General features: G+C 39.6%; 1 protein-coding gene across 2 annotated transcripts; it reads right to left on the bottom strand.

Moving 5' to 3' along the window:
* Window positions 1–1,367: 1,367 nt before the first annotated feature.
* Window positions 1,368–27,589, bottom strand: LOC148848922 (nucleic acid binding / methyltransferase). 2 transcript variants are annotated; one of them, XM_088950805.1, is made up of 4 exons: window positions 26,933–27,589; window positions 15,351–15,509; window positions 13,185–13,266; window positions 1,368–1,876 (listed from the first exon to the last, which is right to left on the bottom strand). In XM_088950805.1, exons 1-4 carry the CDS (start codon window positions 27,239–27,241, stop codon window positions 1,725–1,727), a joined length of 702 nt encoding a protein of 233 aa, XP_088806931.1. In that variant the 5' UTR covers window positions 27,242–27,589; the 3' UTR covers window positions 1,368–1,724. The 2 variants fall into 2 exon arrangements, with proteins under 2 accessions (XP_088806931.1, XP_088806932.1); XM_088950806.1 differs by having other exon boundaries at window positions 1,368–1,898; window positions 26,933–27,528.
* Window positions 27,590–27,776: the final 187 nt, after the last annotated feature.

The raw sequence follows: 27,776 nt of genomic DNA, 5'->3' as shown, positions 1-27,776 counted from the left end.
AGTCACGAATCGCAACTCACTATGGACGTCGAAGGCAAGACAAAGACATGGACAAATCTAGGTTTTCTTTCATCTTCTTTTCATTATGTTCTGGGTTTGGGTTTTTTTAGCTTTTTTAGTCTTAGTTTTTATAGTTTATTGGGATTTCAAATTAGCAAATGTTCACATTTTAGTTTCTATTATGGGTGTGAAGTAATTTGATCCTGAAACAAAACGCTACTGGGTTTAGGATGCCATATCTTGAATAGTTTGCTTGAAATGGAGAAAACTATGTTTCGGAGCTCAAATTCGAGCTCGAGTTGAATTGAGCTCAAACACATACATCCTGTAATCGAGCCGAACTCGAGGTTCAATTTCTAATTCGAACCGAGCTCGAGCCTAAGCTCGAGCCTTACATTTTTCTACCGAACCGAGCTTAAATACTATTATTCAGCTCGGCTAGGCTCATGTCCACCCCTAACCCTCTTTGATACCAAGTTGCAGAAACTAGGGTTTCAAGAGAGAGGAAGAAGAGAAGAGGAGAAGAAGAAGAGGAAGAAGAGAGTAAGGGTCGAGAGGTGTGAATTATTCACTATTCACACCCACAAAAGATTACTTTATAGTTTGAGAAAATAATAATTACAAGAAGGCTCCTATCCAGGTGCCCAAATACTAAGAGTATAAGAAAGGAGAAAAAGACCAAAAACACCCATGTCTAATTATTCTCAACAAAATTTTTAAGCTTTCTGATATTTTTAAAAATTAAATCAAAATCAGATTAAATCTAAATCCAATCCAAATCTGTTGAGATTCAAATTCAAATTCAAGATCTTCAAATCTGATCAGATTCAAATGCAAGTTTTCAGTAGTTAGATCGATACGGATTTCGTTGAATCCGATTAGTCAATCCAATTACAGCCCTAGGGGAGTAGCACATTCTCCCCACAAGTCTCAAGAACAAATAAAAACCAAAATCCAAAGAAGCTTACAAAGATTTAGGTTAACAGAGCCTTGAAATGAAGAATCAGCTTCCTTTGCAATATCCATACTTTGAATCATGCCTATTGCAACTCTTCCATTTCCCAACTAGTATATCTAATAATTCTTGATTCACATAAACTAATAAAATTTGTGTTCCATGTGTCATTATACATTCTTTATAAACATTCTTTTGGCACCTCATTTATAATTATTTAAGCCTAAAATTAGTTTTATTGATGCATTTGTCGGCTTTATACGAGTCCCAATTTATTCTTAAGCGTCTTAATTATTCCATTGTACCCATGCATTTTTTTTCAAGCATAACCAGCAACGTATCATAAAAAAATTGCCTTTCCGAAACTGTGATACCAATACCTTGATTCTTAGTTGCCTAACAATAAAGGGTATTTTGTCTCTAATAAAAGGTATTCATCATTGCAACAGTGAATCCGTTTAACTACATGTTCTCCGCGCATACAAAATTATAGTTACCAAATTCAGACGCCCACAACTTGGTGATTAATACAAGCTAAATTGTGCACCTTGTTTAGTTTGGCCTATTGTAACCATACAAATTCATCCCAACTGTGAACCAGGTAAAGTATTGGCCATATAAGCATTCAGATTGAATCTTCATTAGTTTGCACTTAGTTTTTCCCTTGGCATGGTCATGTGGCACATTCAATGGAGAAAATGCATTGCCCAAACTTCATCCCGATCAGATAATTTTGACTATAGGCATCTTGTTGTAGAAAGGGAACAAATTATTTTCCTTGCTCCCATCCACCTAATCTCTCCCCTGGGTCATAGTTAGTGAAGAGACGGAATTCATTTCCAAGCTTGCTAGAGTGCTGAGGCCTAAAGCCACATGGATACAAGTTTAAAAGCTCAGCAGCACTCTCCTTCTGTACCTCCCCTATAAAGACTCATAATACAACCTGTTAGAATGAACCATATATAAAACCTACAGATGGGAGCAATGAAAATAATAAGTTTGATAATGCAGAAGAATTAGACAATTATCATGACCTATTCTTTATTTTTCTTATTTGACTCAGAAATCTCATGGATGAAATGACAGAAGGGTTAGACAACCATAGAAGTATCAAATACATGTTGTATGTGCGTTGATAGAAGAACAATCAACAAAATTACTATCAAGTATAGATTCCCAATTTCTAGGCTTGGTGACATGCTTGATATGATGACTTGAGCAACCATTTTTTTCTAAGATTGATCTAAGGAGTGCCTATCATCAAATACGAGTTAGGCCTGATAATGAGTGGAAGACAGCATTTAAGGCAAAAGATGGCTCATATGAATGGCTAGTTATGCCATTGAGATTAATCAATGTCCCTAGTACTTTCATGAGGATGATGAGCCAGGTACTCCAATCCTTCATTGGTCATTTCCTATTTGTTTATTTTGATGAGATTCTTAATTTCTTATAATATATAATCATAGTTTAGAAGAGTATATTGGTCATCTACGTCAAGTGATGAGAGCTATACACCAAGAGAAACTCTACATCAACTTAAAGAAATGCGCTTTCATGGCACTCAAAGTTATATGCTAGGGGTTTGTTGTTTCTGCTAAAGGCATTAGTGTTGATCCAAAGAAAAGTATAGGTTATCTCAGAATGGTCCCTCCCTATCAATCTTGAAGAGATTAGAAGCATTCATGGCCTAGCAACTTTTATAGGAGATTTATTAAGGGGTTCAACACTATCATGGCTCCAATTACTGATGCAATGAAATGAGGTGAGTTTAATTGGACCAAGACAGCAACAAAAGTGTTTGACTATAAAGAAGAAAATGATAGAGGCACCTATTTTACGACTTCTAAACTTCTCTAGTCTTTGAAGTGGCATGTGATGCATTTGGTGTAGGAACTGATGGGATTCTCATGTAAGAAGGCCATCATCCCATTGCATTTCATAGTGAGAAACTAAATGAAGCCAAGCAAAAGTATTCAACTTACCGCAAGTATATAGCAGTGCATGCTCTATGACATTGGCGACACTACTTGATATTTAAGGAGTCAGTGCTCTATTTTGATCATGAAGCTTTAAAGTACTTGAATTCCAAAAAGAAATTAAACTATAGGCATGGGAAGTGAATCTCAATCCTACAAGAATACACCTTTGTTCTTAAGAACCAAGCTGGAAATGAGAATAAAGTGGTAGATGCGCTAAGTCAGATGGCTTACATACTTCATTCCATGAATGTTTAAGACCTCGAGTCATTGGTTTTGATCAAATAAAGCAAGACTATGCTGGTTGCAAGGATTTCAGCATCATCTATACTGACTTATAAGATGTGAAGCAAGATGAGTATCCTTCCTTTTCACTACATAATGGTTATCCGTTTTATGATACCCGCTTATATCTTCAAAAATACCTCTTTATGGGGCTTTGTTATTTGGGAGTTGCATGCTAGAGGTGTAGGAGGTCATTTTGGTAGAGATAAAACCACTGCTATGGTGGAAGATAGGTTTTATTAGCCTAGTGTGAAGAACGATGTTGCTTGTATAATATAGCAATGCAAAAGATGCCAACTTGCCAAAGGACGAAAGCAGAACTGTGGCAAGATTTGTCCATGGATTTTGTCCTTGAATTGCCCAAGACTGCTAGGGGTCATGATGCACTCTATGTTGTGGTGGATCATTTCTCCAAGATGGCATCTCTTACCTTGCAACAAAACACATGATGATTCACATATTGCTTCTATATTTTTCAAAGTGGTTCAACTTCATGGAGTGCCTTCTACTATTGTATCAGATCGGGACACCAAGTTTATGAATTATTTTTGGAAGACACTTTGGAAACTTACTCAATACTCAGCTGAAATTCACTACATCATTTCACCCCCAAACAGATGGTCAAACCGAGGTAGTGAATAGAAGCTTGGGAGATCTTTTACGGTGTCCAGTTGGTGATCATACTTGTAGATGGGATCTAGTGCTTCCAATAGCTGAGTTTGCTTATAACAACTCAATAAATTGATCCATAGGAAAAGGTCCATTAGAAGTGTTGACTGGTATTCAGCCTAAGTGGCCAATTGACTTGGTTACCTTACCACAAGATACACGTACTAGCATTGAAGCATAAGCATTTGTTAGGCACATAAGAGAGATACATGATGATGTAAAGAGAAAAATTGCATGGAGCAATGATTTATACAAGGCTAGAGTTGATATTCATCGACTGTTAGCAAATTATCAAGAGGGAGACATGGTTATGGTACGTATACGACTAGAACATTTTCCTAAAGGTGTGTACAAGAAGCTCCACTCCAAGAGTGCAAGTCCTTACAAAATCATCAAGAACATAAGTTCTAACGCCTGTGTTCTAGAGTTTCCAGATGACATGAGAATCAGTCCTATCTTCAATGTTGAGGACTTGACTCTTTACCATGACATGTGGATTCTTTTAATACTCCTATACCTAGGTTCCAACTATTGCAGCTCCAAATGACATTCCATAGTATGTTTTAGATGATGAAACAATATCTACTAATACAGGAGGGTATCAGAAATTCCTTGTCAGGTGGAAGGCAAGCTTATGTCTGAATGTTCTTGGATCACTGCTAAAGACTTTCATCGTCTCAACCTAGATCTTTATGAAAGATACCATGCTTTTAATTAACTGGGGTCGAGTTCTTTCAAGCCAGGGAGAGACGATAGGAATTGATCAGTACCCTTGAAGACTTATTCTAGAAAGAAGAATGCCTTATAACAGGTCCTGATATGGCATAGTGATGGTACTTTGGGTTTGGACTGAATTGGACACCAAGGGTATTTTTGTTATTTTATACTTTTTTGCAGGGTACAATTATAGGGTTGATTGTCTATTTATAGTCTGTTTATGTTTAAAATTTCAGTCATTGCACAAGTAGGATTAGAGTTATTGAGTCTAACAGTTTGACTCCTAGGACTATTATGAGTCTAATAGTTTTACTCCTAAGGTTATTATGAGTTTAGAATCTATATATATGTATGGATGTTTTACACAAAGAGTAATGAAGTTTATTGAATTCTCTTCAACTTATGCTAATTATGGGAGTGATTGACATACCCTATAGTGATTCTAAGCACCTCGTGAGTGATCCCAAGTATTTCCTCTCCTCTTTCTACTTGTATTTTCTTTCTTCTTCCTCTAAGAAGCCATTACAACCATCAACAGCCATAAATTTCTAATCAAAGAATAATATTCTACATTCCCTAGGACTAGAATTGAGCTGGTCCTATATCAGATCCACTCTGACCTTAGGGCTAAGTTTGAGAACACTAGGTTGTGGTCTGAGGATGAAGGTGGACTGATAATTGGGGATGGGTTTGAGAGCATTGGAGTTATTTCATTTCAACCTATTGTTATTCAAGGGTGTCGATGTGGTCTAGCTTCTGAAGGCTGACTTGGGTTATGCATAGTCGGTTTTCAATACCTCTGACACAATCGGTAAGCGTGTAAACTTTGCCAATGAGGATCTTGAGCTCACCACCATCCTTAAAGTCAAACTAAATCTCCGTTGTCTCATTCTTCAATGGGTCTTCGCCAAGGTTCTCGAGGATGGTGATCAAATTGATTCTTCTAGCAGCCATCTCCGTGATTAGGATTAAACCAAAGATTCTAATATAAGCAAGGTAAGGTAAAGCAACAGAGGGATCTACCTAAAAGATGGTAGATGGCTATGTGAAAGGAGAAAGGAGGGAGAGGAGTTGCAGAGAATTTGAGGACAAAGCTTACGCAAAGGTTCTGAAAGACTGAGGTGAGGGCCTTGAGCCTCCTCTATTTTGGATTTGAGTGAACTTTCCCAAACAAAAATGTTTGTTATTCTGTTAGATCTAAAACAGATAGGCCGAGTGGGGTTTCGCCACATGTCCATGTGGAGATCCGTATGGCACCAATGTAGCTACTTCCTCCTAGAAACATGCCTGATCATGCCTTTGAAATTTCTTGGAAACACTTAACTGTTGGCATGAATGACATCACGAAAAGAGTATCGGTGAGTTGTGTTGTCATTGTGTTGCAATGTGGAGCGAATGTCGAGTGCCATCACAACACAAGAGGTCACTGCGATGTTGTACTAAATTGCAGGGAAAAACTGTGGTGACAAGGTTCCTAAGTGTTGAGTTGGTCCAAGTTGTTTTTTATTTAGTTAGGAAGTTGTTGGGCTTTAGGCCCATTAGTTTATGTTTTTTTAAGTTGTGACTGTTCAGCTATATTAGTAGCCGCCCTACTAAGGGCATCCTTGTAATATCTCATCCTTTAACTTAAGTATAAATATAATGAGGTAGGCAGCTAGGGTTAATTTTTACAATCCTGGTTGACTTCCTAATCTTTTCTTCTTCTCCTTTCTTCTCTACTGCTGAAATCTTCATCTTCCCCCTCTTTCCTTTCACAAGAAACTCCACTAAATCTGCAATTAGTGATTTCTACTTGGTATCAGAGCGGGCCGAAGGTTCCTTGAAGTGTGCCCTGTAGATGGTCTAGGGTTTCTCATCAAAATCAGGAAAAACTAGAGAAAGAGGAAGAGTCTTGTTTCTGTTGGACTCTTCAATTTTGACCTAGGAAGTGGTGCCCTAATTTTTTAGGGTTCGTGCGATTCAAGTCCTGCCTGATTTGGAGGCTTCTAGAGAGAGCGGATGCCTCTTCTCTCTCTTCTCCCATCCCACAGAAAATGAAACTTATGTGGGAAGAAAGTCTAGGACACTAGAAAGGTGTTGTTGGTTCCAAAAAGTGTTTTGTTTGATCTTGTTGCAAATTTCAGTTATTTTCTTTACATTTTTTGAGAAACATGGAGTGCCACGGAGTTGAAAATAAGCCCAGGAGTGAAATGGGACCAGTGGGAGGAGGTGTTGGAGACCCTTTCGGGGCTGGGACCATTAATACAGTTAGGTTCGAGGGTGCAAATTACTTAGAATAGTCACAATCTGCAAAGATGGCCATTGGTGCTCGTGGGAAATTAGGGTATATCACTAGTGAAGAGGTGAAACCCGAAACTAGCAACCCCCGGTGGGTACAGGAGAATTATATGGTGATGACTTGGTTGTGTAATTCCATGTTGCCTCATATAAGTAAAAATTTTTTATGGGCAAATAAAACTAAGGAAATATGGGATGGGGTTGCAGAAACCTATTCACAGAGGGAGAATGTTGCTAGGGCTTATCAGTTGAGAAATCAGATTATTTCTACAAGGCAGGGAGATAGACCTGTTGCAGCCTATTTTTTAGCCCTTAAAACCCTGTGGCAGGAGATTGACCATTTAGAGACATTTTCTTGGGAAACCACTAAGGATGCAACTACTGATGAGAATGAAAATTATCAATATCTTTATCCCTTAATATTCAGTCTTTTATACTTATTTAGTACCTAATTGGACTCACCATTCTTATATTTCTATTTAGGGCATGAAAAGAGGCATTAGGTGAAAAACAAGGCTAATCGGGTAATTTTGCACAGTTTCGGCACCACGTGGTAATTTGGGCATAACTCTCCCATACGGACTCCGATTGAGATGATTCAAGATGCATTGGAAAGATAAGGAAAAACTCTACAACTTTCATATTTTGAGTTTTGATAGATTCATACTGCATCGAGGTCAAAATCGGGCCCGAAGTCTCTGTAATTCGTAGCAAAGCCCAATTCGCAGAAAGCCCCAGATTGCAGCAAAGCCCAATTCGCAGAGAAGCCCCAGTTCGCTGGAGAAGACCAGCCCAATTTAGCATGCAATAATAGGGCCCACTCATCATTCCTAATAGAATTTGGCTAAGTGTCTTAATCAGATCTGATTTTTATTGTAATCATAAAGAAAGAAGAGAGTTAGAGTCCAACTTAGTTAAGAGTTTCTATTTAGAGATAAGGATAAAATTAGATCTGAATTAGGAAATAGGACTTTCTATTTTTTGAGAAAGAGAACTCCTAAGAGGAGCTGAAAACTGCTCCCTCCTAAGGCTATTGGGGGGCGGACTAGCACCCAGGGATCATCAAATTTTGGAGACAAGAGTTCAGCAAGCAAGGGAGGAAAAAAGCAAAATACGCCCTCCTCATCTGGAAGCTGCGATTTCAACATGAAGTGTGTGTAAGTTTTTGATTTCTGGTTGAAAGGTTAGGGAAGCTTTGATTCTTAAACATTGTGAGATCTAATTGATTTTTATTTCAGTTCATTGTTTATGGGTATTCATATGTTTTTTGCAATTTCCTGTGAGGATTATTTTTATTGATTAAGTAAGAAGGATCCCTTGCTCATTCAATGAGAATAATCTATGGCCGATTAAACCTCCAATTTCGTATATGATTGGTAGGTTTAATCATTGTGGCAACTAACATAAATTGATTATGGACAAGTTTTTTATTTATGTTAGGAAGATATATGATCTGGTTTAAACGGTCCGAGCTTGTGAGATCGCTGACTAGATTTGGGTCTCTCCCCTCTTAATGCTATTAATAGATTAAATCCTAAGAGCTTGTTTAGGACTGTCTATTAATAAGAGAATCAATCAAAGAGCTTGTTTTGGTTGTCGAGAAATATGAGTAGAGGCTGGCTGTTAGAGCTTGTTAATGGCTATAACCAATTTATTCATAAACATATGATCGATGATCAATGATAAGAATCAATGTTGAACATGTCCCTTCAACCAGAAGTTATCTACCATCGATTTAATCCTTGCTTTATTTTATTTTATTTTATTTTCCATGCTTTTATAACAACCCCTCTATTTTCTTTTCTCTTGGAAATAAATCCATCCAATCCCGGTGGCGTCGTTGCCGGGGAATGATGTCCTAAGTAGATTTATTCCCTTCTGCTTGGTTTTTGCCTCGCTCTTCTCGTGTAGGTGAACTCCAGTACGATCCCGAGATCGAAAACACAGTTCGCCATTTAAGAATGGAAGCCAAGCACCGTCGCAACCAATCGGCATCACTCCCATCTCCCGGGGTGAAGTCAGCTGCAGAACTCGTCGAACCATCTAACAACTCTGAAGAACAAGTCATGGCCAACATCGACGAAAGAACTCTTAGAGAGCTAGCTGCACCAGATCTGAATCAACAACCACTCTGCATCGAATATGCACGATCTAACGGTACCTTTTGAATTGAAATTTGGTCCTATTCACTTACTTCCTACTTTTCGTGGACTTTCAAGTGAAGATCCCCACAAACATTTAAAGGAATTTCATGTAGTATGTTTGAGCATGAAACCTCAAGGTGTTACCGAAGAACAGATAAGTTGTGCGCCTTTCCTTTATCACTAGCTAACAAAGCAAAGGTTTGGCTTTACTACTTACCCTCCGGTTCTATCACTACATGGAATGAGATGAAGAAGCTATTTCTTGAGAAGTTCCCTGCCACACGAGCTGCTACATAAGGAAATTTGTGGGATAAGACAATTCAGCGAAGAAACTCTCTCTGAGTACTGGGAGAGATTTAAGCAACTCTGTGCCAGCTGTCTACAACATCATATTCTAGACCAGCTCCTCACCAATATTTCTACGAAGAATTATTGCCGATGGAAAGGAGTATGATTGATGCAGCAAGCGGAGGTGAGTTGGTGAATAAAACTCCTACTCAAGCAAGGGAACTAATTGCAAACATGGCTGCCAATGCACAACAGTTCGGCAATAGACAAGAGTCTATCCCGAGGAGAGTCAATGAGGTAAGTACTTTGGTGGGTGTCGAATCCAACCAAAGATAAATGTCTTGTTCAAATTAAATATTTTTGTAGATAGTGATGAGCAAGGTCGTCTCCACAGGGATTGGGTGGATTTACTTCCAAGAGAAAAGAAAATAGAGGGGTCGTTATAAAAGCAAGGTAAATAAAATAAAATAAAATAAACCAATGATTAAATCGATGGGAGATAGATTCTGGTTGAAGGGACAAGTTCAGCCTTGAATCTTATCATTGATCATCGATGCAAGGATAAATTCATATGTTTATGAATAAATTGGTTGTAGCCATTAACAAGCTCTAACGGTCAGCCTCTACTCGTATTTCTCGGCAACCAAAACAGGCTCTTTGATTGCTTCTCTTATTAATAGACGGTCCTAAACAAGCTCTTAGATTTAATCTATTAATAGCATTAAGAGGGGAGAGACCCAATTCTGGTCAGCGATCTCACAAACTCGGACCGTTTAAACCTGATCATATGTCCTCCTAACATAAATTGAAAACTTGTCCATAATCAATTTATGTTAGTTGCCACCATGATTAAACTGAACAATCATATACGAAATTGATGGTTTAATCGGCCATAGATTATTTTCAATGACTGAGCAAGGGATCCTTCTTGCTTAATCAACAAAAATAATCCTCACAGGAAATCGTAGAAAACATATGAATACCCCATAAACAATGAACTGAAATAAAAATCAATTAGATCTCACAATGTTTAAGAATCAAAGCTTCCCTAACCTTTCAACCAAAAATCAAAAGCTTACACCCACTTCATGGGCAAATCGCAGCTTCCAAATAAGGAGGGTGTATTTTGCTTTCTTCCTCCCTTGCTTGTCAAACTCTTGTCTCCAAGATTTGATGATCCTTGGGTTCTAGTCCACCCCCCTTTATATAGCCTTAGGAGGGAGATATTTTCAGCTCCTCTTAGGATTTTTCTTTATCGAAAAATTGAAAGTCCTATTTCCTAATTCAGATCTAATCTTATCCTTACCTCTAAATAGAAACTCTTAACTAAGCTGGACTCTTAACTCTTTTCTTTCTTTAAGATTACAATAAAAATCAGATCTGATTAAGACACTTAGCCAAATTCTATTAGGAATGATGAGTGGACCCTACTATTGAATGCTGAATTGGGCTGGTCTTCTCCAGCGAACTGGGGCTTCTCTGCGAATTGGGCTTTGCTGCAACCTAGGGCTTTCTGCGAATTGGGCTTCTCTGCAAATTGGGCTTTGCTACAAAATGCAGAGACTTCTGGACCGATTTTAACCTCGGTGCAGTCTGAATCTATCAAAACTCAAAATATGAAAGTTGTAGAGCTTTTCCTTATCTTTCCAATGCATCTTGAATCATCTCAATCGGAGTCCGGGTGGGAGAGTTATGCCCAAATTACCACGCGGCACCGAAACTATGCAAAATTACCCGATTAGCCTTGTTTTACATCTAACGCCTCCTTTAATGCCCTAAATAGAAATATAAGAATGGTGAGTCCAATTAAGTACTAAATAAGTATAAAAGACTGAATATTAAGGGATAAAGATATGATAATTTTCATTCTCATCATTAGTTGCATCCTTAGTGGTTTCCCAAGAAAATGTCTCTAAATGGTCAATCTCCTGCCATAGGTTTTAAGGGCTGAAAAATAAGCTGCAACAGGTCTATCTCCCTGCCTTGTAGAAATAATCTGATTTCTCAACTGATAAGCCCTAGCAACATTCTCTCTCTGTGAATAGGTTTCTGCAACCCCATCCCATATTTCCTTAGTTTTATTTGCCCATAAAAAAATTTTACTTATATGAGGCAACATGGAATTACACAACCAAGTCATCACCATATAATTCTCATGTACCCACCGGGAGTTGCTAGTTTCAGGTTTCACCTCTTCACTAGTGATATACCCTAATTTCCCACGAGCACCAATGGCCAAATTCAAGAAAAATAAGCAAACTATTCTACCAGACTTTAAACTCAATCTTCCTTTATCTTTTTCCACAAATATCCTAGGTCAGTTATTGCAAACTGTTAAGTCAACACAGCCAAATTATACTCAACTCATCTATCAGTCGATCTCTTCTTTACTACTACAAACCAGGTAGTAAACTAGGGAAAAGGACATTAGGAGATATCAGAGACTTGTGGGTCGGCTGCTATACTTGTGTATGACAAGACCATACATTTCCTATGCAATAAGTGTAGTAAGTCAATACATGCATGCTCCACGAGTCCAGCATTGGGAGGCAGTTGACAAGATTCTTGCTTATCTGAAGGGACACCCGGGCAGAGGCATATTGTTTACTAATCATGGACAGTTGAAACTAGAGGCTTATACAGATGCAGGCTGGGCAGGATGCCTTGATGAAAGGAGATCAACTTCAGGAGTATGCATCCTTGTTGGGGGTAATCTTATCTCATGGAAGAGTAAGAAACAAACAGTGGTGGCAAGATCAAGTGCTGAAGCCGAATACAGGGCCATGGCACATGGAGTTTCAGAACTTCTCTGGATCCGTTCTCTATTAGAAGAAATTGGTGTACAGGCAGAAGAACCTATGATGCTATACTGTGCTAACCAGGCAGCAATTAACATTGCCCATAACCCAATCCAGCATGACCGAACTAAGCACATTGAAGTGGATATACATTTTATTAGAGAAACAGTAACTTCTGGAGAAGTCTATCTTCCATACATTGCTTCTGATCTACAGCTCACTGATGTTCTCACAAAAGGTATTGCAAAGGACAAGCTGGAGCATGATCACGCAAGTTGGGAATGTGTGACATTTACTCCCAACTTGAGGGGGAGTGTTGAGTTGGTCCGAGTTGTTTTTTATTTAGTTAGGAAGTTGTTGGACTTTAGGCCCATTAGTTTATGTTTTTTTAAGTTGCGACTGTTCAGCTATATTAGTAGCCGCCCTACTAAGGGCATCCTTGTAATATCTCATCCTTTAAGTTAAGTATAAATATAATGAGAGGTAGGCGGCTAGGGTTAATTTTTACAATCCTGGTTGACTTCCTACTCTTTTGTTCTTCTCCTTTCTTCTCTACTGCTGAAATCTTCATGTTCCCCCTCTTTCCATTCACAAGAAACTCGACTAAATTTGCAATTAGTGATTTCTACTCTAAGTTAAGACCAACACGCTTTGTACTACGATGACAAATTGTTATCTTGTATTGCAGGGTGAAAGCGTTTGTTGCAAATTAGTAGTGATTGTAAGGCAGGACTGCACTGTGATGTGTTTTACCTTATGCTACGATGTGGACACACTGTGGTGATGTGTTTGTATGACCTCCATCAAAAATCCCATGATGCCTAAATCTATGTATTTACACTACCTAAGCAAGGGATTATCAGAAATCAACTGTATTGAGCTTGTTTATAATATGTTCGTTCTTAAACTGAGTAATCATTACCCTACACAAGGATTATTTGTAATGTTTCTAAAACTTTTGAGATTTTTAATAAAATTTCCAATAACTCATATATGTGACGAACATAGATATCGATATTAACCTTCCAAAAAATACAAAAACGACAGTTCAGAAGTAGAAATAAATATCTACCTGTGAGTAAAAGCAAATAAGATTTCCCTGGTTGTGCAAGAAATTCCATTGTCCGAACAACTTTTTCCAAGCACTCCTTGCTCTACATCATAAAGGTAAGTGAATTAAAATCATTAGTTGGGTCACCAAATCACTACATTGTTCACAATTGTTTGATCTATAGTAGCAAGAGTCTTCCATCTCATGCCACACAAACACCAACACAATGAAAATTAGGGAATGGTCCATCTTAGGTTTCTAATTGTACCAAAATTGACCTCGTTGTCATTGAATAATCAAAATCCTAACTAAGGGAAGGAAGATGAAGGCAGCAGAGAATGATTCTCATTAAAAAAAAGAAACTCAACAAGAGGTTGTTCATGCGGCTCAAGAGATCCAGAATAAAGGTATTTTCACAGCGCAGTAGGGAGGATCACCAATCGAAGCCCAACCACTGGAAAATCAAGTCCAAGTTGAGAACATTTCTTCTGGCAGTGATGATATCTTAGTCGGTGCAACTCAAGGAAGTTTGGAAGCTGAGATGGAGGATGCAAAAAGATCACCTCTTGGATCAAAGACCCATGAGATATTTGAACAACTAAATGGTAATGTAAGGTCGGTTCCTCTTCCCTCTTTGTCTGGGCCGACAGTCTCCAATGTTGAGGAGGATATTCGGAGAAGGGGAGTTGAAGGGGCTGGTCAGGGAAACAATTTGAAGAGGAAGTCACATGGGGAGTGTGACAGTCTTGAGCAACAACATAGAGTGTACAACTGAAAGAGAAAATTTTCATTATAGGGAAGTGGAGGGATTGGAGCTGCAAAGGGAGAAGTGGGTGTCAAGGGGAATGTTCTAACAAAGAAAAACTTGCTGAAGGGAGGGTGGAGATTGAACAATTGGTGGAAAGACAGGTCTAGGAAAATCACTTGGACTACTCTTTTTGGGTGGGGAGAAGGTGATCAGAAAAGCAAGTGAACAATTCGAAAGGAATAGAGGGAACAATATATTAAAAAAGAAAGCAGTGAGGGAAGGGGGAGAGGTGTGGGAGGAAGAAGAAGGCAGGAAGAGGACTTTGTCAAGGAAGAGTGAATGGAGTTGCCTGAAAGCTAATAAGGGAGGGTGGGTGTTTGAAGGTGAAAATGAAATTAATTTCTCGGAATGTAAGGGAATTGAGAGGAGAGAGAAGAGTTCTAGTGAGGTTTCTGCTGAGATACATAAGCCAGGCTTTGGTTGTTTCAAAAAACGAAAGTGGAAATTATGACTTTAGCATGAAGATTGAAATCTGGGGTTTTAGAAATGGGGAGTGGGTGGAGGTGAACATGGAGAGCCATAGGGCAGTTGATGGTTACAACAATAAAGCTTGGAAGAAGGAAAGGTTTTGGTGCGGCCATTGGTAAATCTGTGTCAATTTGGGTCCTGTAATGCTAGAATTGAATTAAGTAAATAAGGAGGATCTAGGGGACATCTTTTGGGGAAAGTCTTGGGGTTAAAAATTTGTAACTTGGATGATCTGTTCTAAATTGGTGTTTCTCTTTTTGTTGTTATATTTGTAGGTGTTGCCTTAACACCTACCCTGTTTGTACTTTTTTCTTTTTAATGAAATTTTGTAAGTTTACTAACCAAAAAATAATCAAAATCCTAGGACCTATAAAGAGGATCCTACAAATGTCCCAATGAAGTCCATGAACCATTTTTAACCCATTAAACCATGCTAATATTCAGAGGCATCTTGGAGGACTATATAATGATGGATATCTGTTTGTCTACTAGGCTTCTTCAATTCATGACCAATAGCACTCCTAGGATAATAAAATTCTTTTCTGTGACAACTTCAGCAAGGAGAAGTCGAACCCAACCTCCTCATTGTCACCCAACATGTATTAATATTTTACTGACTGCTGAAATTACAACAATGCCCCTAGATAAGTTAAAACAGGTATAATAGAGAAATAATAACAAGGGAAAAGACATGTATACCCATGTCAACTAATTCTAACAACTTCTTTTGTGCATTTGCAGAAAAATAATAAATATTAAGAAAACCAAAATATGTCATTGGGTTGCTGAATAGTTTCTAAACAAAGGACAATGATAACAACAGTTGAAAAGGAGAACAAAATGTAAATGGATGAACATATAATAATTACTCTACCAGAAGAAAGCCAGGTAGCCTAAAACTGCATTCTCACCAGATAAGGAGGATCTGCAACAACAACTTGGTAAGCATGTTTCATTTCCATTGGCATCTCTTCTGGTTGGTTGTAATCATAAAATGTGAAGTCACTCCCATATTGCTCAAAGCGCTTGTCATACTCAAGTAGTTGCACAGAAAGGCTAGCATCCATTTTCTGAAAATCATAAAGCACATATATTAATCACAGCAAAACAAAAGTAGTCTTTTCACCAGAGAAAAGTAGGTGATGTACAAAAAGAGTTAAGGAATAGAAAAAAACTGGAGTTTTGAGAAAACACCCAAACAAAGACCATAAAGAACATACTACATGAAATTCCAACACCATATCAGCCCTTCAAACAATAGAAAATACCAAAAAAAAAAGAAAACTAAAATATCTTTCATCACAATCAAAATTCAGTTGCAATAACGCCTCATCAAGCAAATCTTCAACATGAAAGAAAAATTAGCAAATTCCCTCCACTTAGGGGCACAACTTGGGTTGGCCTGAGACTCCAACTTCTTCATAAATGTTCTCATAACTATTCTATAATATTTATATACATAACTATTCTATAATATTTATATACATACATACATACATACATATACATCCTTGACCTTGACCTTGACCATGTCAATGCAACTTTCGAGGCCTCCTTTTTCAAGGGAATAATTTCTCCCTTGAGGTACTCAATAACATCCTTTCTAAGAAAAAAAGAAACTCTCTTACTATGAGGAGACATTTGCTCCTGTGGCCAAGATTACTATAGTTCGTGTTCTTTTACCCCTTTCTACAGCACACTCTTGGACTACCTCTCAATTGGCTGTGAAAAATGCTTTTCTACATGGGCATCTCAAAGAGATAGTATGTATGAAAACCCCTCCAGGGTACTGTAGTGAAAAATGCTTTTCTACATGGACATCTCACATGCAGTTCAGGTTGCAAGTCAGTTTGTCTCTGCTCCCCGTCAACCCCATTTAACTGTTGTACATCGGATTATTAGCTATGTTCGTGGCACTTTATGTCTTTATCACAGGGACTATTCTTCTCTTCATCCTCCCCTATCCAATTGAGGGCCTATGCTGATGCAGATTGGGCAGGCTGCCCCAGAGCACATCGTTCCACTACTGGATGGTGTGTCTTCATGGGTGATTCTCTTATCTCATGGAAATGCAAGAAATAATTGTCTCCAAGTCGTCTGCGGAAGCAGAGTATAAAGGGCAATGTCATTTATATGCAGTGAAATTGTTTGGCTTCAATCTCTATTTAGGGAATTGGGTCACTCCTCTACTCCTATCCCTTTATATGTAGACAACACTAGTGCTATAAAGATTGCTTCAAACCCTATCTTTCATGAAAGGACAAAGCATATTGAGGTGGATTGCCACTTTATCCAAGACTTGTTTCTTGCTAGCTCTATCTCTCTCCGTCGTGATGCCTCCAATGTGCAAGTTGTTGATATCTTCACAAAGGCCATGACGAGATCCAAACATTTATTCCTTGTGAGAAAATTGATGCAAATGCCTTTGCATCAATTTGAGGGGGAGTGTGAAGAGTCTCATTGATGGATCATACTCTGTAGTCCCTGTTGTACTGTATTTTCCTTGTTATTTTCTTATTTAGTCTTATGAGGGCTTTTACATAAATATTTATTTTCTTCTTTAGTCCTCTGTAGTCCCTTGTTGGCTCTTGGAGTGGGGTCGATTGATTCAGTTTTACACCCTAGAACTGTGTTCTCTTCTCTTGTACGAACTGGTTGTATGACAAAATGTCCTCCAATTGCTTCCTCAAAGCCCATCTCTCTTCCTTGTCTCTTTCCTCAAATGAACCTTAGCTTTCCTTTGCATCCAAATTCTCTATTCTATTTATTAACTCTTGCTTACTTGCTTCTAATCTTCCAAAATGTTGAATATTCCACTTTTTAATCTTGATTTTTAACTCCTTCAGCCTTTAGTGGAACTTCATCCCTTCCCAATTTGCTCTTAGGTTGCTACCTTCCTACCAATCCTTAACTTTCCCAATAAAACCATTAGATTCCAGCCACATATTCTCAAATGTAAAAAGAGTTGGACCTCCATCCTCCATATCAACCTTAGAGATGGAAATCGACTAGTGGCCCGAAGTCACTCTAAGAAGGGTTTTCAACACCAAGGCTTCCCCAACGCTCCTCCCAATCCATTAAAAATAAGAATCTATCCAATTTGGAACAAATTGGGTTAACCTACATATTGGACCATGTTCAGATTGATTCTATGTCTAGGATTGTTAGTCTCTTCCATAAATCTTATAACATTGAAATCACCTCCCAAACACCAAAGTCCATCCCATAAACCTCTAATATCTTCCAGTTCCTCCCAAAGCTTGTTTCTTTCTCTATAACCACTAGGCATGACCCTCGTATTAATAACGGGACCATGATCTAAATTATTTCAATTTTTTAAAATTGTCTACATTAGAAATTTAGATTAAGTTTTTTATTTCGTTTTTATAGATTTTCTTTTATAGGAAACGGTAACTTTCATTAGATAAAACTAGAGGAACAACTGTCACCTTCTAAAGTAAAAGGTGACCCCTATATAACAAATAAATAACAACATGTTATGGACGCATTCCTCGGGAAGAAGTATCATCGCCACTGACAGCAGCAGCAGTGATTCAATGTTCTCATCCTACCCAGTTCGGCAGCAGCAGACTTATCTAGATTAGATTACTTGTTCTTATCTTATCTTATTAGTTGATTAGATTATCTTATCTTATCAGATTAGGATTAACTTATCTTATCTTATCAAGATAGAGTTGGAAGTCTCCCTATTCAGCAAGGAGACTCCCTAGGACTAGGACTCTTGTAATCTCCTATTTAAGGAGCTGATATTATTCAATAAACATATTGAATTTCAGTCAAGAAAGATCTCTTGGACAAATCACCCTTAGGAAGCCAAGATAGGTTCTGCAAGAAAGGGGAGGAACAAGGGAAAACAGGAGGTTTTCCCCGTGGACCGACCCGTGACGAGATCCTATTCCCGGGCCCATAACATTTTGGTATCAGAGCAAGGCGTCATGGGAGATCTGGAGCAGCTATCATCCAGGGTCCACAAACTAGAGCATAGGCTTGTGGAAACCAGCGTGGAGGTTCGTGAGGTCAAAGACGATGTCCGAGAGCTGCGACGCTTGCTGGAATCGTATTTCTCTAACAAGGAAAGGAACTCCGAGGGAACCGCCACCACCAACAGCCGCTAACCAGACTGGGCAAAGACGTCCGGCGAACAACAGACCGCCGCCCCAGCAGCCGCAGTTGTTCCTAAGTATAGCCAGCTAGTATTTTCATCTTACAACGGCACCGGAGATCCACTAGGATGGTTATATCGTTGCAAACAGTTCTTTCGTAACCAGCGCACGGATGACAGAGACAAGATCAGTCTGGCCGCTTTCCACCTAACGGGAGAGGCACAGCTCTGGTTCTACCGCCTGGAGCAGGAAGAACCCGGGCTTAGTTGGGGACAGTTTAAATCCTACTGCCTCCTCAAGTTTGGACCCCTGTTGACGAGCAACCCGCTAGGCGAATTAATTAACCTCAAGCAAACTGGGTTAGTAGAACCCCTAAGGGTGGACGTGGAGATGCAACACCCTCCCAACCTGGTCACAGCCATGAATATAGCTCGCGCCTTCGAACACAAGGTACAACTCAGCCGCGGAACCTTCAGTATGGGGCGGGCTCCATCAGCATGGGCATCCCCGGAACCACTCGGAATGGCTCCATATTCAGCAACCAACCAAGAACGGAAGCCACAGACGAGCAACAATTCCAAATCAGCATCCAGTGTGGGGAGCAGCATCGTTGCACCCCCTATTAAGCAGTTGTCCAGGGCTGAGATGGCGGAACGTAGGGCGAGGGGACAATGTTTTAATTGCGATGAACTCTACTCAGCAGGGCACAAGTGCAAGAGACTTTTCTGCCTCCTGGTGAAACAAGAGGAAGATGAGGATGAACCCTCTTCATTGGAACCCGATCCGGGAGGGCAAAGTCATTCCACCCATCCAGGATTCCTTGAATTGTGTTTCAAGACACCCATCATGAATTCGAGCTTGAGGACAAGCTCGAAGTCCAAGAGGGGAGTAATGTTATGGACGCATTCCTCGAGAAGAAGTATCATCGCCACCGACAGCAGCAGCAGTGATTCAATGTTCTCATCCGACCCAGTTCGGCAGCAGTAGACTTATCTAGATTTGATTACTTGTTCTTATCTTATTGTTCTTATCTTATCTTATTAGTTGATTAGATTATCTTATCTTACCAGATTAGGATTAACTTATCTTATCTTATCAAGATAGAGTTGGAAGTCTCCCTATTCAGCAAGAAGACTCCCTAGGACTAGGACTCTTGTAATCTCCTATTTAAGGAGCTGATATTATTCAAGAAACATATCGAATTTCAGTCAAGAAAGAGAGTAAAAGGAGAGTTAGGTGATCTCTTGGACAAATCACCCTTAGGAAGCCAAGATAAGTTCTGCAAGAAAGGGGAGGAATAAGGGAAAACAAGAGGTTTTCCCCGTGGACCGACCCATGACGAGATCCTATTCCCGGGCCCATAACACAGCACTGCACACAAAAAAACCTCCCAATTCACCCCTTGTTTTGCTAGGTTGTCAGCTAAAGCATTTGCTGACCTCCTAGACCAATACACTTGTGCACCCAGTTCCCTTGTGAGGCTCAATAATTCCCTTACATGTTGTCTAAGGGACCACGTTCCCAAACTATTTGATTGCAGCCAACCTACTACTAATTTGGAATTCCCCCTCCACTTCTAACTGTTGAAAACCCAATTTCTTGGCCCATCTGAGCCCCTGGAGGAGAGCCAAAACTTCAGCTTTAAGCGAGTCCGCCAAACCTATTGACCAGAATACAAAGCTAGGATTTTTCCTTCCGCATCTCTGAACACACTCCCTATTCCAAAAGGTTTGGGGTTCCCAATAGAGCTGCCATCAAAGTTCAGTTTGGCATTACACTGCATAGGAGGGGACCAAATTGCTTGTATGGTAGGTGATGAAGTAGAAGACCTTGCTAAAATACTCCAGCCTTTAAACAAATCATATATAGAGACATCCTTGAACAGTTCAAGAGTTTTCAGCCAATGTACTGCCTTGATGGTGATCCCTTCAATAACTTCAAGAGCCGATTTTTCTTTCCCTTGGAAAACCCTATTATTTCTCTCTTCCCATACTGCCCACAAGATAGCTGCCCTCGTTGTTCTCCACATCACCCTTTCTTTCTTCTTTGGTTGTCAAAAAAAGCAAGGGTCAAATAAATCCGCTACGCTTGTGGGAGGAGTCCACCTACAATCAAAGAGAGAGGAAAACCAATCCCAAATTAGAGCACTAAAAGGACAAGAAATTAATAGGTGATTCACCATCTCACCATTCCTCAAGCAAAGGCTACAGACATGAGGTGACAAGCACCAATTTGGTCTCGTTCTTTGAAGCACTTCCAAGGTATTGATTTTTTGGAGGACCACTTCCCAACAAAAAACCCTTACTTTTGGGGGGACCAGAGCGCTCCATACTTCTTTAACAGGAAAGGAAGATACCGGGTTAGAAGGAAGGACCAAGCATTGAAAAACGAAGAACAAGAAAAACTACCTGTAGAAGTTTCAATCCAAATTCTACTGTCAGGAGAAGATGATCTAGAAAAACTGAACTTAAAAGAGAAAAATATCAATTGCCGAGTCCACTTCTGAATCCCTTAAACCTCTCCTTAGTCCCAGATCCCAAGAATCCCCAAAAACACGAAAAGAAGAGATAAAACGAAATTTTTTCAAAGAAAGGGAATATAGGTTTGGGAATCTATCCTTAAAGGGAGATTCCCCAATCCACAAATCCTCCCAAAAATGAACCTTATTACCCACACAAGCCTCATACCTGATGAAAGGAGAGAAGATAGGCAAGATACCAACAATATCTTTCCACAGGGAAAAGCACGAAGCCCTTGGGTCGAGTCCAACGTCCCAACCATTTGCTACCATTCCATGAATACTTATCACCTTGTGCCATAGACTCTCGTGCTCCTTAGGAAACCTCCGTAGCCACTTACCTAACAAAGTTGTTTTTCTTATTCTAATATTTCCAATCCTTAAGTCCCCTTTGTCTTTCTTTCTAGACACCACTTCCCATTTTACCCTATGATCCTTTTTAGTATCTCCAGGATCCCACAAAAAATCTCTCATTATTTTTTCAACCTAGTTTGCAATCTTAACAGGCAATTTGAAGGTAGACAAAAAATACACTGGCAAATTTGCTAATTGTTTTCAGCAAGAAGAAGAAAAAGAAGAGTAGAAGAGGAAAAAGAAGGAGAAGAGGAAGAATGACGTGAGAGCCAAAAATCTTAATGCTGGTGGCACCCAGCAATGTTATTTAAATGTTAGTGTGAACAAGACAAAAATAAAAAAAAATGAAAAAGACCAAAATGCCCTTCTACGGCATATATTACATATTTCATCACTCTCCCTCAAATTGGGGCGTAGATGTCAATCATCCCCAACTTGTCACAAAGATCATAATGTCGTAGTGAGCATAATCCTTTAATAAGAACACCTGCAAGTTGTTCATCAGACCTAATGTAGGGAGTGCACACTTGCCCCTTCTCAATTTTCTCTCTAAAGAAATGTTTGTCCACTTCAATATGATTGGTTCTATCATGGAGAACTGGGTTGGCTGCGATGTTGATGGCAGCTTTGTTATCACAATAGAGTGACATAGGATCATCAGGGAAATCCTAACTCACTCAGTAGGTTCTTTATCCATAGTACCTCTACAACTCCATGTGACATAGCCCTATATTTCGCCTCTGCACTTGACTTGGCCACCACACTCTGTTTTTTGCTTCTCCAAGTCACAAGGTTTCCACCAACAAAGGTACAATATCTGCTGGTAGATTTTCTGTCAGTATACACCATGTGACTCAATGTGACTGAGCCGGCCCAATCTACGTCAATATACACCTCTACTCTCATGTGCTCATGTTTCTTAACGAGTAAACCTATCACTGGAAATTTCTTTAGGTACCTAAGAACTCTGTATGTTGCCTCTAGGTGTGCCTCCTTGGGTGCATGCATGAACTGACTGAGGGCACCCACAACATATGCTATGTTAGGCCTGGTCATGGATAGGTAGAGAAGCTTGCCTACAAGTCTTTGGCACTGCCTTGGATCTTTCAAGAATTCACCACTGCAATCCCCAAGTTTGTGATTAACATCTATAGGTGTGTCAGCTGGTTTAGCTCCTAGCTTCCCTGTATCCTTTAGGAGATCTAGGGTGTATTTCCTTTGGGAAGTGAAGATGCCTTGCTGAGAACGAGCAACTTCAATACCAAGGAGTAACGCAAGTGCCCCAGGTCCTTTACCTCAAATTGTATAGCGAGAAATTTTTTTAATCTCTAATCTCTGAGGCCCAGTCTCTAGTGATGACAATATCATCTACATAGACAATCAAGGCTATTGTTTTTCCTTGTTCCCTCTTTAGAAAAAGTGTGTGATCAGATTGGCACTGCTTAAAACCCATCTATTGAACTTCTTGATAAAACCTGCTAAACCAAGCTCTCGAAGATTGCTTTAGACCATACAAAGATTTCTTCAATTTGCAGACTTTTTGTTCACTTCCCTTAGCACAAAACTAGGGGGTTGAGTCATATACACTTCCTCTTCCAAACCACCATTCAGGAAGGCATTCTTTATGTCAAGTTGGTGAAGCTTGTTAGACAGTTTTTGTATGCCCTTAGCTTCAATCTGATTTGATGTACTTTTGTTATTTAGTGGAAATAAATAAAGTGCATGTTTGATTCATGTTGTTTGGTTTAATTATGTAAAACCCTAAACTGGACATTTATAGAGACTCGTGTTAGTTTTAAATGTTCACAGCCGTTGGATAAGTCTGGGGAGATTTATCCTGCCAAGGCTGATACTGGTGTGCCACCAAGTGTTGGGATGGCCTGTCTCAGCCACCAGGGTAAGACCCGAGGCACATGCAGTATGGGATTACTTGAATCCTTGAACCGGACCAGATTTCCAGTATTGCCCTGGCCTTGGAGATAGATGGGCAAAACTGGAAAGTTACACCTGACCCCTAGACTCGATTATGACACTTCACTAGGTGTTGGATCAGGCTGCCTTTGATATGCCATTCAGTGAGATCCTTAGCGGGGATCAAAACCTAGGTATGTTGGGGCAGTTTGAGAATTCATTTGAGTGGGTGATCATAGTGACAGAATCAGCCACTTTGTCGGACAAAGGGTAATGATCGGGAATGCACTCTCTCTCTGTGTTCATTATTCATTCTTTTTATTTTTTGAAGAGTAAAAATAAAATTTTATTAGAACTAAAAAACAAAAGCAGTCCAAATACAAGCATCTCCCGGGTGTTAAGATAACACCCCCCAACATACAGAAGAAACTAAAATAAGAGCTCAAAAAACAAGAGGGTCTAGCAGACAGTCCCAAAAAACAGCAAATTAATAGTCTTCTTCAAGGAAATCATCTTGTCTGCCTTCCTCATTCCATGCATCTCCTCCTTCCCCATCCACGGTCTTCCTTGGCTTTCAACCCTCTTTTCTTTTTCAAAAACTTCGAAAGCCCTTCTAGCGAACTCCTCTCCCAAAAAAAACAGACCTAAGCACTTACCCACCTGAACCTCTCTGTCAACCAGACATTTCATCTCCACTTTTCTCCCCTTCTCACCTATAATGGTTGAAGAAGACGCATGTGAATTTTTCCCACTATCTTGATCGCCCTTTTCCACCTTATCCACTATCTCTGACCCGGGTTCCAAAACCTCCTCAGAAGCTAACGTCCTCTGCAGCTCTACTCCTTCTAGATCATGGCCTTTAACTCCCTGAAGCTCAGAACTCTTTGTCTTCAAAGCTTTACCCTTTGAATCTCTCCGCTTATAGACTTTCTTAAATTTGTTAGTGGGACCAGCACTGACCATCCCATCTTTTAGTCGAGAAAAATCTTTAGAGACATGACCAAGGTGGAAACCTGCTTTCATCTTTTCCTTTCCTTAAAATCTTTGGAGCAACATCGTCTCTAACCTTGACATCAGAAGTTCTTCTTCGGCCTAAATCAACCCCAAGTCTTCCGACTGGGACTTTGAAACTTAAATCCTCTTCAAGATCTTCTGAAGAACCACTTTCTTTTTCTGTGCCTGCATCCTCAATGTGACTTTTTTGTTCTAAGTTCTTAATTTCACCTTCATCAAGATCCTCTCCTTCTCTCCTCCCCTTCTATGTACTTTCTTCCTCCCATACGCCTTCCTCCTCTCCTTCCTTTAAACCAACCTCCTTTCCTCCTCTATCTCCCTCACACCTAACAACTTCCTTATTAGATGAAACCAGTCGCCACTCCTGAGGCGGAGCAACAGGGATCTCAACTTTTTTTTTGATAAATAAACAGGAATCTCAACTTCAAAAGTACCAAAACAGATAGACTTTCCCAACAGAAGATTAAGAATTTTCTGCTCCTCCGAACTCCCAGCACTCTTCTTCCCGTGAGCGAGCTTACCACCAACAACCTCAAGTCAGTGAAGCTCATCCACACTAACTCAGCTCCCTTCTTTCAAGCTCACACTTTGCTTCCATCTCTATTGAATTTGGTGATGACCCAAATCCATTCCTCTGTCTTGCCGAAGCAAAGCTTGTGAGAATTTCTCCTTCTCTTTCTCCTCTTAAACTGCTTAAACTTGGCACCTACACCATTTCTATCCTTTGTTTTGTTTTGTTTGGACCTCCTATTACTGCCACTCTTAAACCTCGATCTTAGAGGGTGGTCCCCACTCCCACAAACCAAGGCTTCGATCAAATACCGGGACCCTTCAGGAGTCTCGCTTAACATCCCACCCTCTAAGTCGCACCTTTCCACATTCTCCTTACCAAAACCATCCATGTGTCACCCTTCCAATGTCTTAGCTCCACATGAAATTACTAGTTTGCGTCTTGACTCCCCCCCATCATCTCCCTCATTCGAACAGCCCTCCACCCCCCCTCTTCACCAAAGCCACCGACCTGCAACTCCAAACCCAACTCAGCCTCCTCACCCTTCCTTCTATTTTCTTTTCAGTATGTGCTCTAAGGAACGTTTTGTCTTCCCCCTCAATGAAAATCTTCAGATCGTACTTCTCACCTGCAAAAGCTAGAGATAAGGAGCTTGGGATAACAAAGGCTGCATCGACCTCCACCAGAATTCTTGCAACATCAATTTTCTCCCAAGTTCTATTCCTTTCATCGACGTTCAAGAACTTACCGCAGGCATCTCCAATCATTTTGAACGATTCGACACTCCACGAGTGCAGGGGGATTTCTAGGACTCCAATCCACATTGTCCTCCTCCTTTTACCTTCTTGAATATGTCCTGCCGCAGGAAACCACCAGCTTAAGCGTAAATCGCAACTCCTCTTCATCTTGCCTCCGTGTTCCAGCACCCACTCCACCTCCTCTCTTCCATGAACATAAATAGAAACTGTCCTCCATTTAACCTTCTAACACCCAAAACTTTCTCTTTACCCCACTCAAAAGTGGACCAGGCTTCAACGTCCTTCTCCAAATCCAATCTGACGAACCTTCTGATTAAGCTTTGCATTCAGAATCTCCAACCTCTTATCAAGCTTTCCAACTTGATTGAAATCGATTTGGATCTCCCTCCTTGGTTCAATCATCGTGCTTCAATCCAGCACTTAAATCTTCATTCTTTATATTTAGTTGCTTTCTTATTCTTCATTAATTCCCTTGAGATAAATGATGTTTTACAAGTTCAACGTACATGTACTGTAACTACAAGTAAAACTCCAAATGGTAAAAAAGACATCAAGACCTTTCCTATCTCCAGATGGATAAAGTGAGATTCTGCTGGAATTCTCTTCATTTCAGCAAACGATCAACACTGATGGACTTGCAATTTACATCATGAAGCAAGAAACCTGAGTTCGTAGGCAAACAAATTCAAAAGAACCAATGGATATCAAAGGTGGACCACATGAGTCTTCATCATCTTGTTGGCCAATTAGTTGAAAGTCATTAAGACATGCAAACACAAAACCAATAGACTTTGACAGCTAAGATGTAAATTGATTGATAATGGAAAAGAAATTTACTACATTCAAGAAATTGCAGAACACAATTATATCTGTCCGCAATTCATCCTTTAGCATTTGAGTCAGTATCCAACCCTTCTAAACCCAAATGGCATTCTATTAAACGATGCCACTTTCTTCTTCATTGAATCATATCTAACCACAGAAAACCCAAGTAGCTGTTAGCCAATTAACTAACCAACTGCTTTCCAAGTCTGAGTTTTATAACTATAAATACGTTTGCAGTCCCTCTCTCCTTCCCTTGTATTTACTTTCAACAATACAGAATTAAAGCATCGGTGCACGTTTGTCTTGAATCTTGATTGGAAAACGAAATGAACAGGAAACAGGAAGCTTCTCCGTTGATGGGCAAAGATGAGATTTGTAAACAAATACATAAAAAAATCTATGTTCAGGAGATTAAGGCTAATCATTTTCCAAAATTTCAGAAGGGTAAGCGAACAAGAAGCATTTTAATCTTCAATACCTTGAGATACGCGTAGAGGGTTGGACAAGCTATGCAAGCCACCGGCGAAGCTGTTGAGATGCTGAGGTTCCAAATCTCCTCGGCGACGGTCTCTGCGGTAACTCTGTCATACCAGAACTGACTTAGCCTCCAATCCTCCGCCACTAGAGCAACTTCGGGGCTTCCGTTTGCTTCGACTCCATCGACAAGGTCCCGATGCTGTTCGTTCAGAAACTCTTTCAGGGCTCCAAGAGCATGAGAGCTCAGCATTGGTGGGTCGTCGTCTTTTTCGACCATGGAGTCCGCTCTCTCGTTCTTTTCAGCTTCCATTAGAAAATGGCTAGGAAAATCTGAAGAGGCGCTTTACTGAATTGAAACGGACGGCTGGTTGGAATTTGGAAAGATGGCCAAGGGACTAAAGACATATTTCAGTACTGTGCATAGAAAGAAAACGAAATTGTAAGAATCATTAATTATCGGTACGAGGCATCTTTTTTTTCAAATTTATTGAAATTTGAGTGATAATTTGGTCTCGAATTTTGAAGTGCGATAATCTATCATCCGAATTTAAAATGCGATGATCTGGTATTCGAATTTTCGAAATGTAACAATTTATTATTAGTCATTAATGAACCCTGAGTTATAAATATCATGTGTGGAATTTATGAATTTTAGAAATGTTAAAATTATTTTGAAAATAAAACATATTAAAATATCTTTTAAGTTTTTTCACAATTCTCTAAAACCTCTTTTGTCATTAACTTTCTGTCACACTCCGTTTACACGTGACTCATATATTTTTTTAAATTCCTAAAATACCCTTTTATGATTCCATTATCCCAGTGTCAATTTCCATCTCAAACTC

This window comes from Nelumbo lutea, chromosome 6, assembly GCF_056320005.1.
Source record: "Nelumbo lutea isolate HS-2025 chromosome 6, American lotus-T2T, whole genome shotgun sequence".
Classification (NCBI taxonomy): Eukaryota; Viridiplantae; Streptophyta; class Magnoliopsida; order Proteales; family Nelumbonaceae; genus Nelumbo; species Nelumbo lutea.
This window is presented reverse-complemented; position numbering and strand designations above follow the sequence as displayed.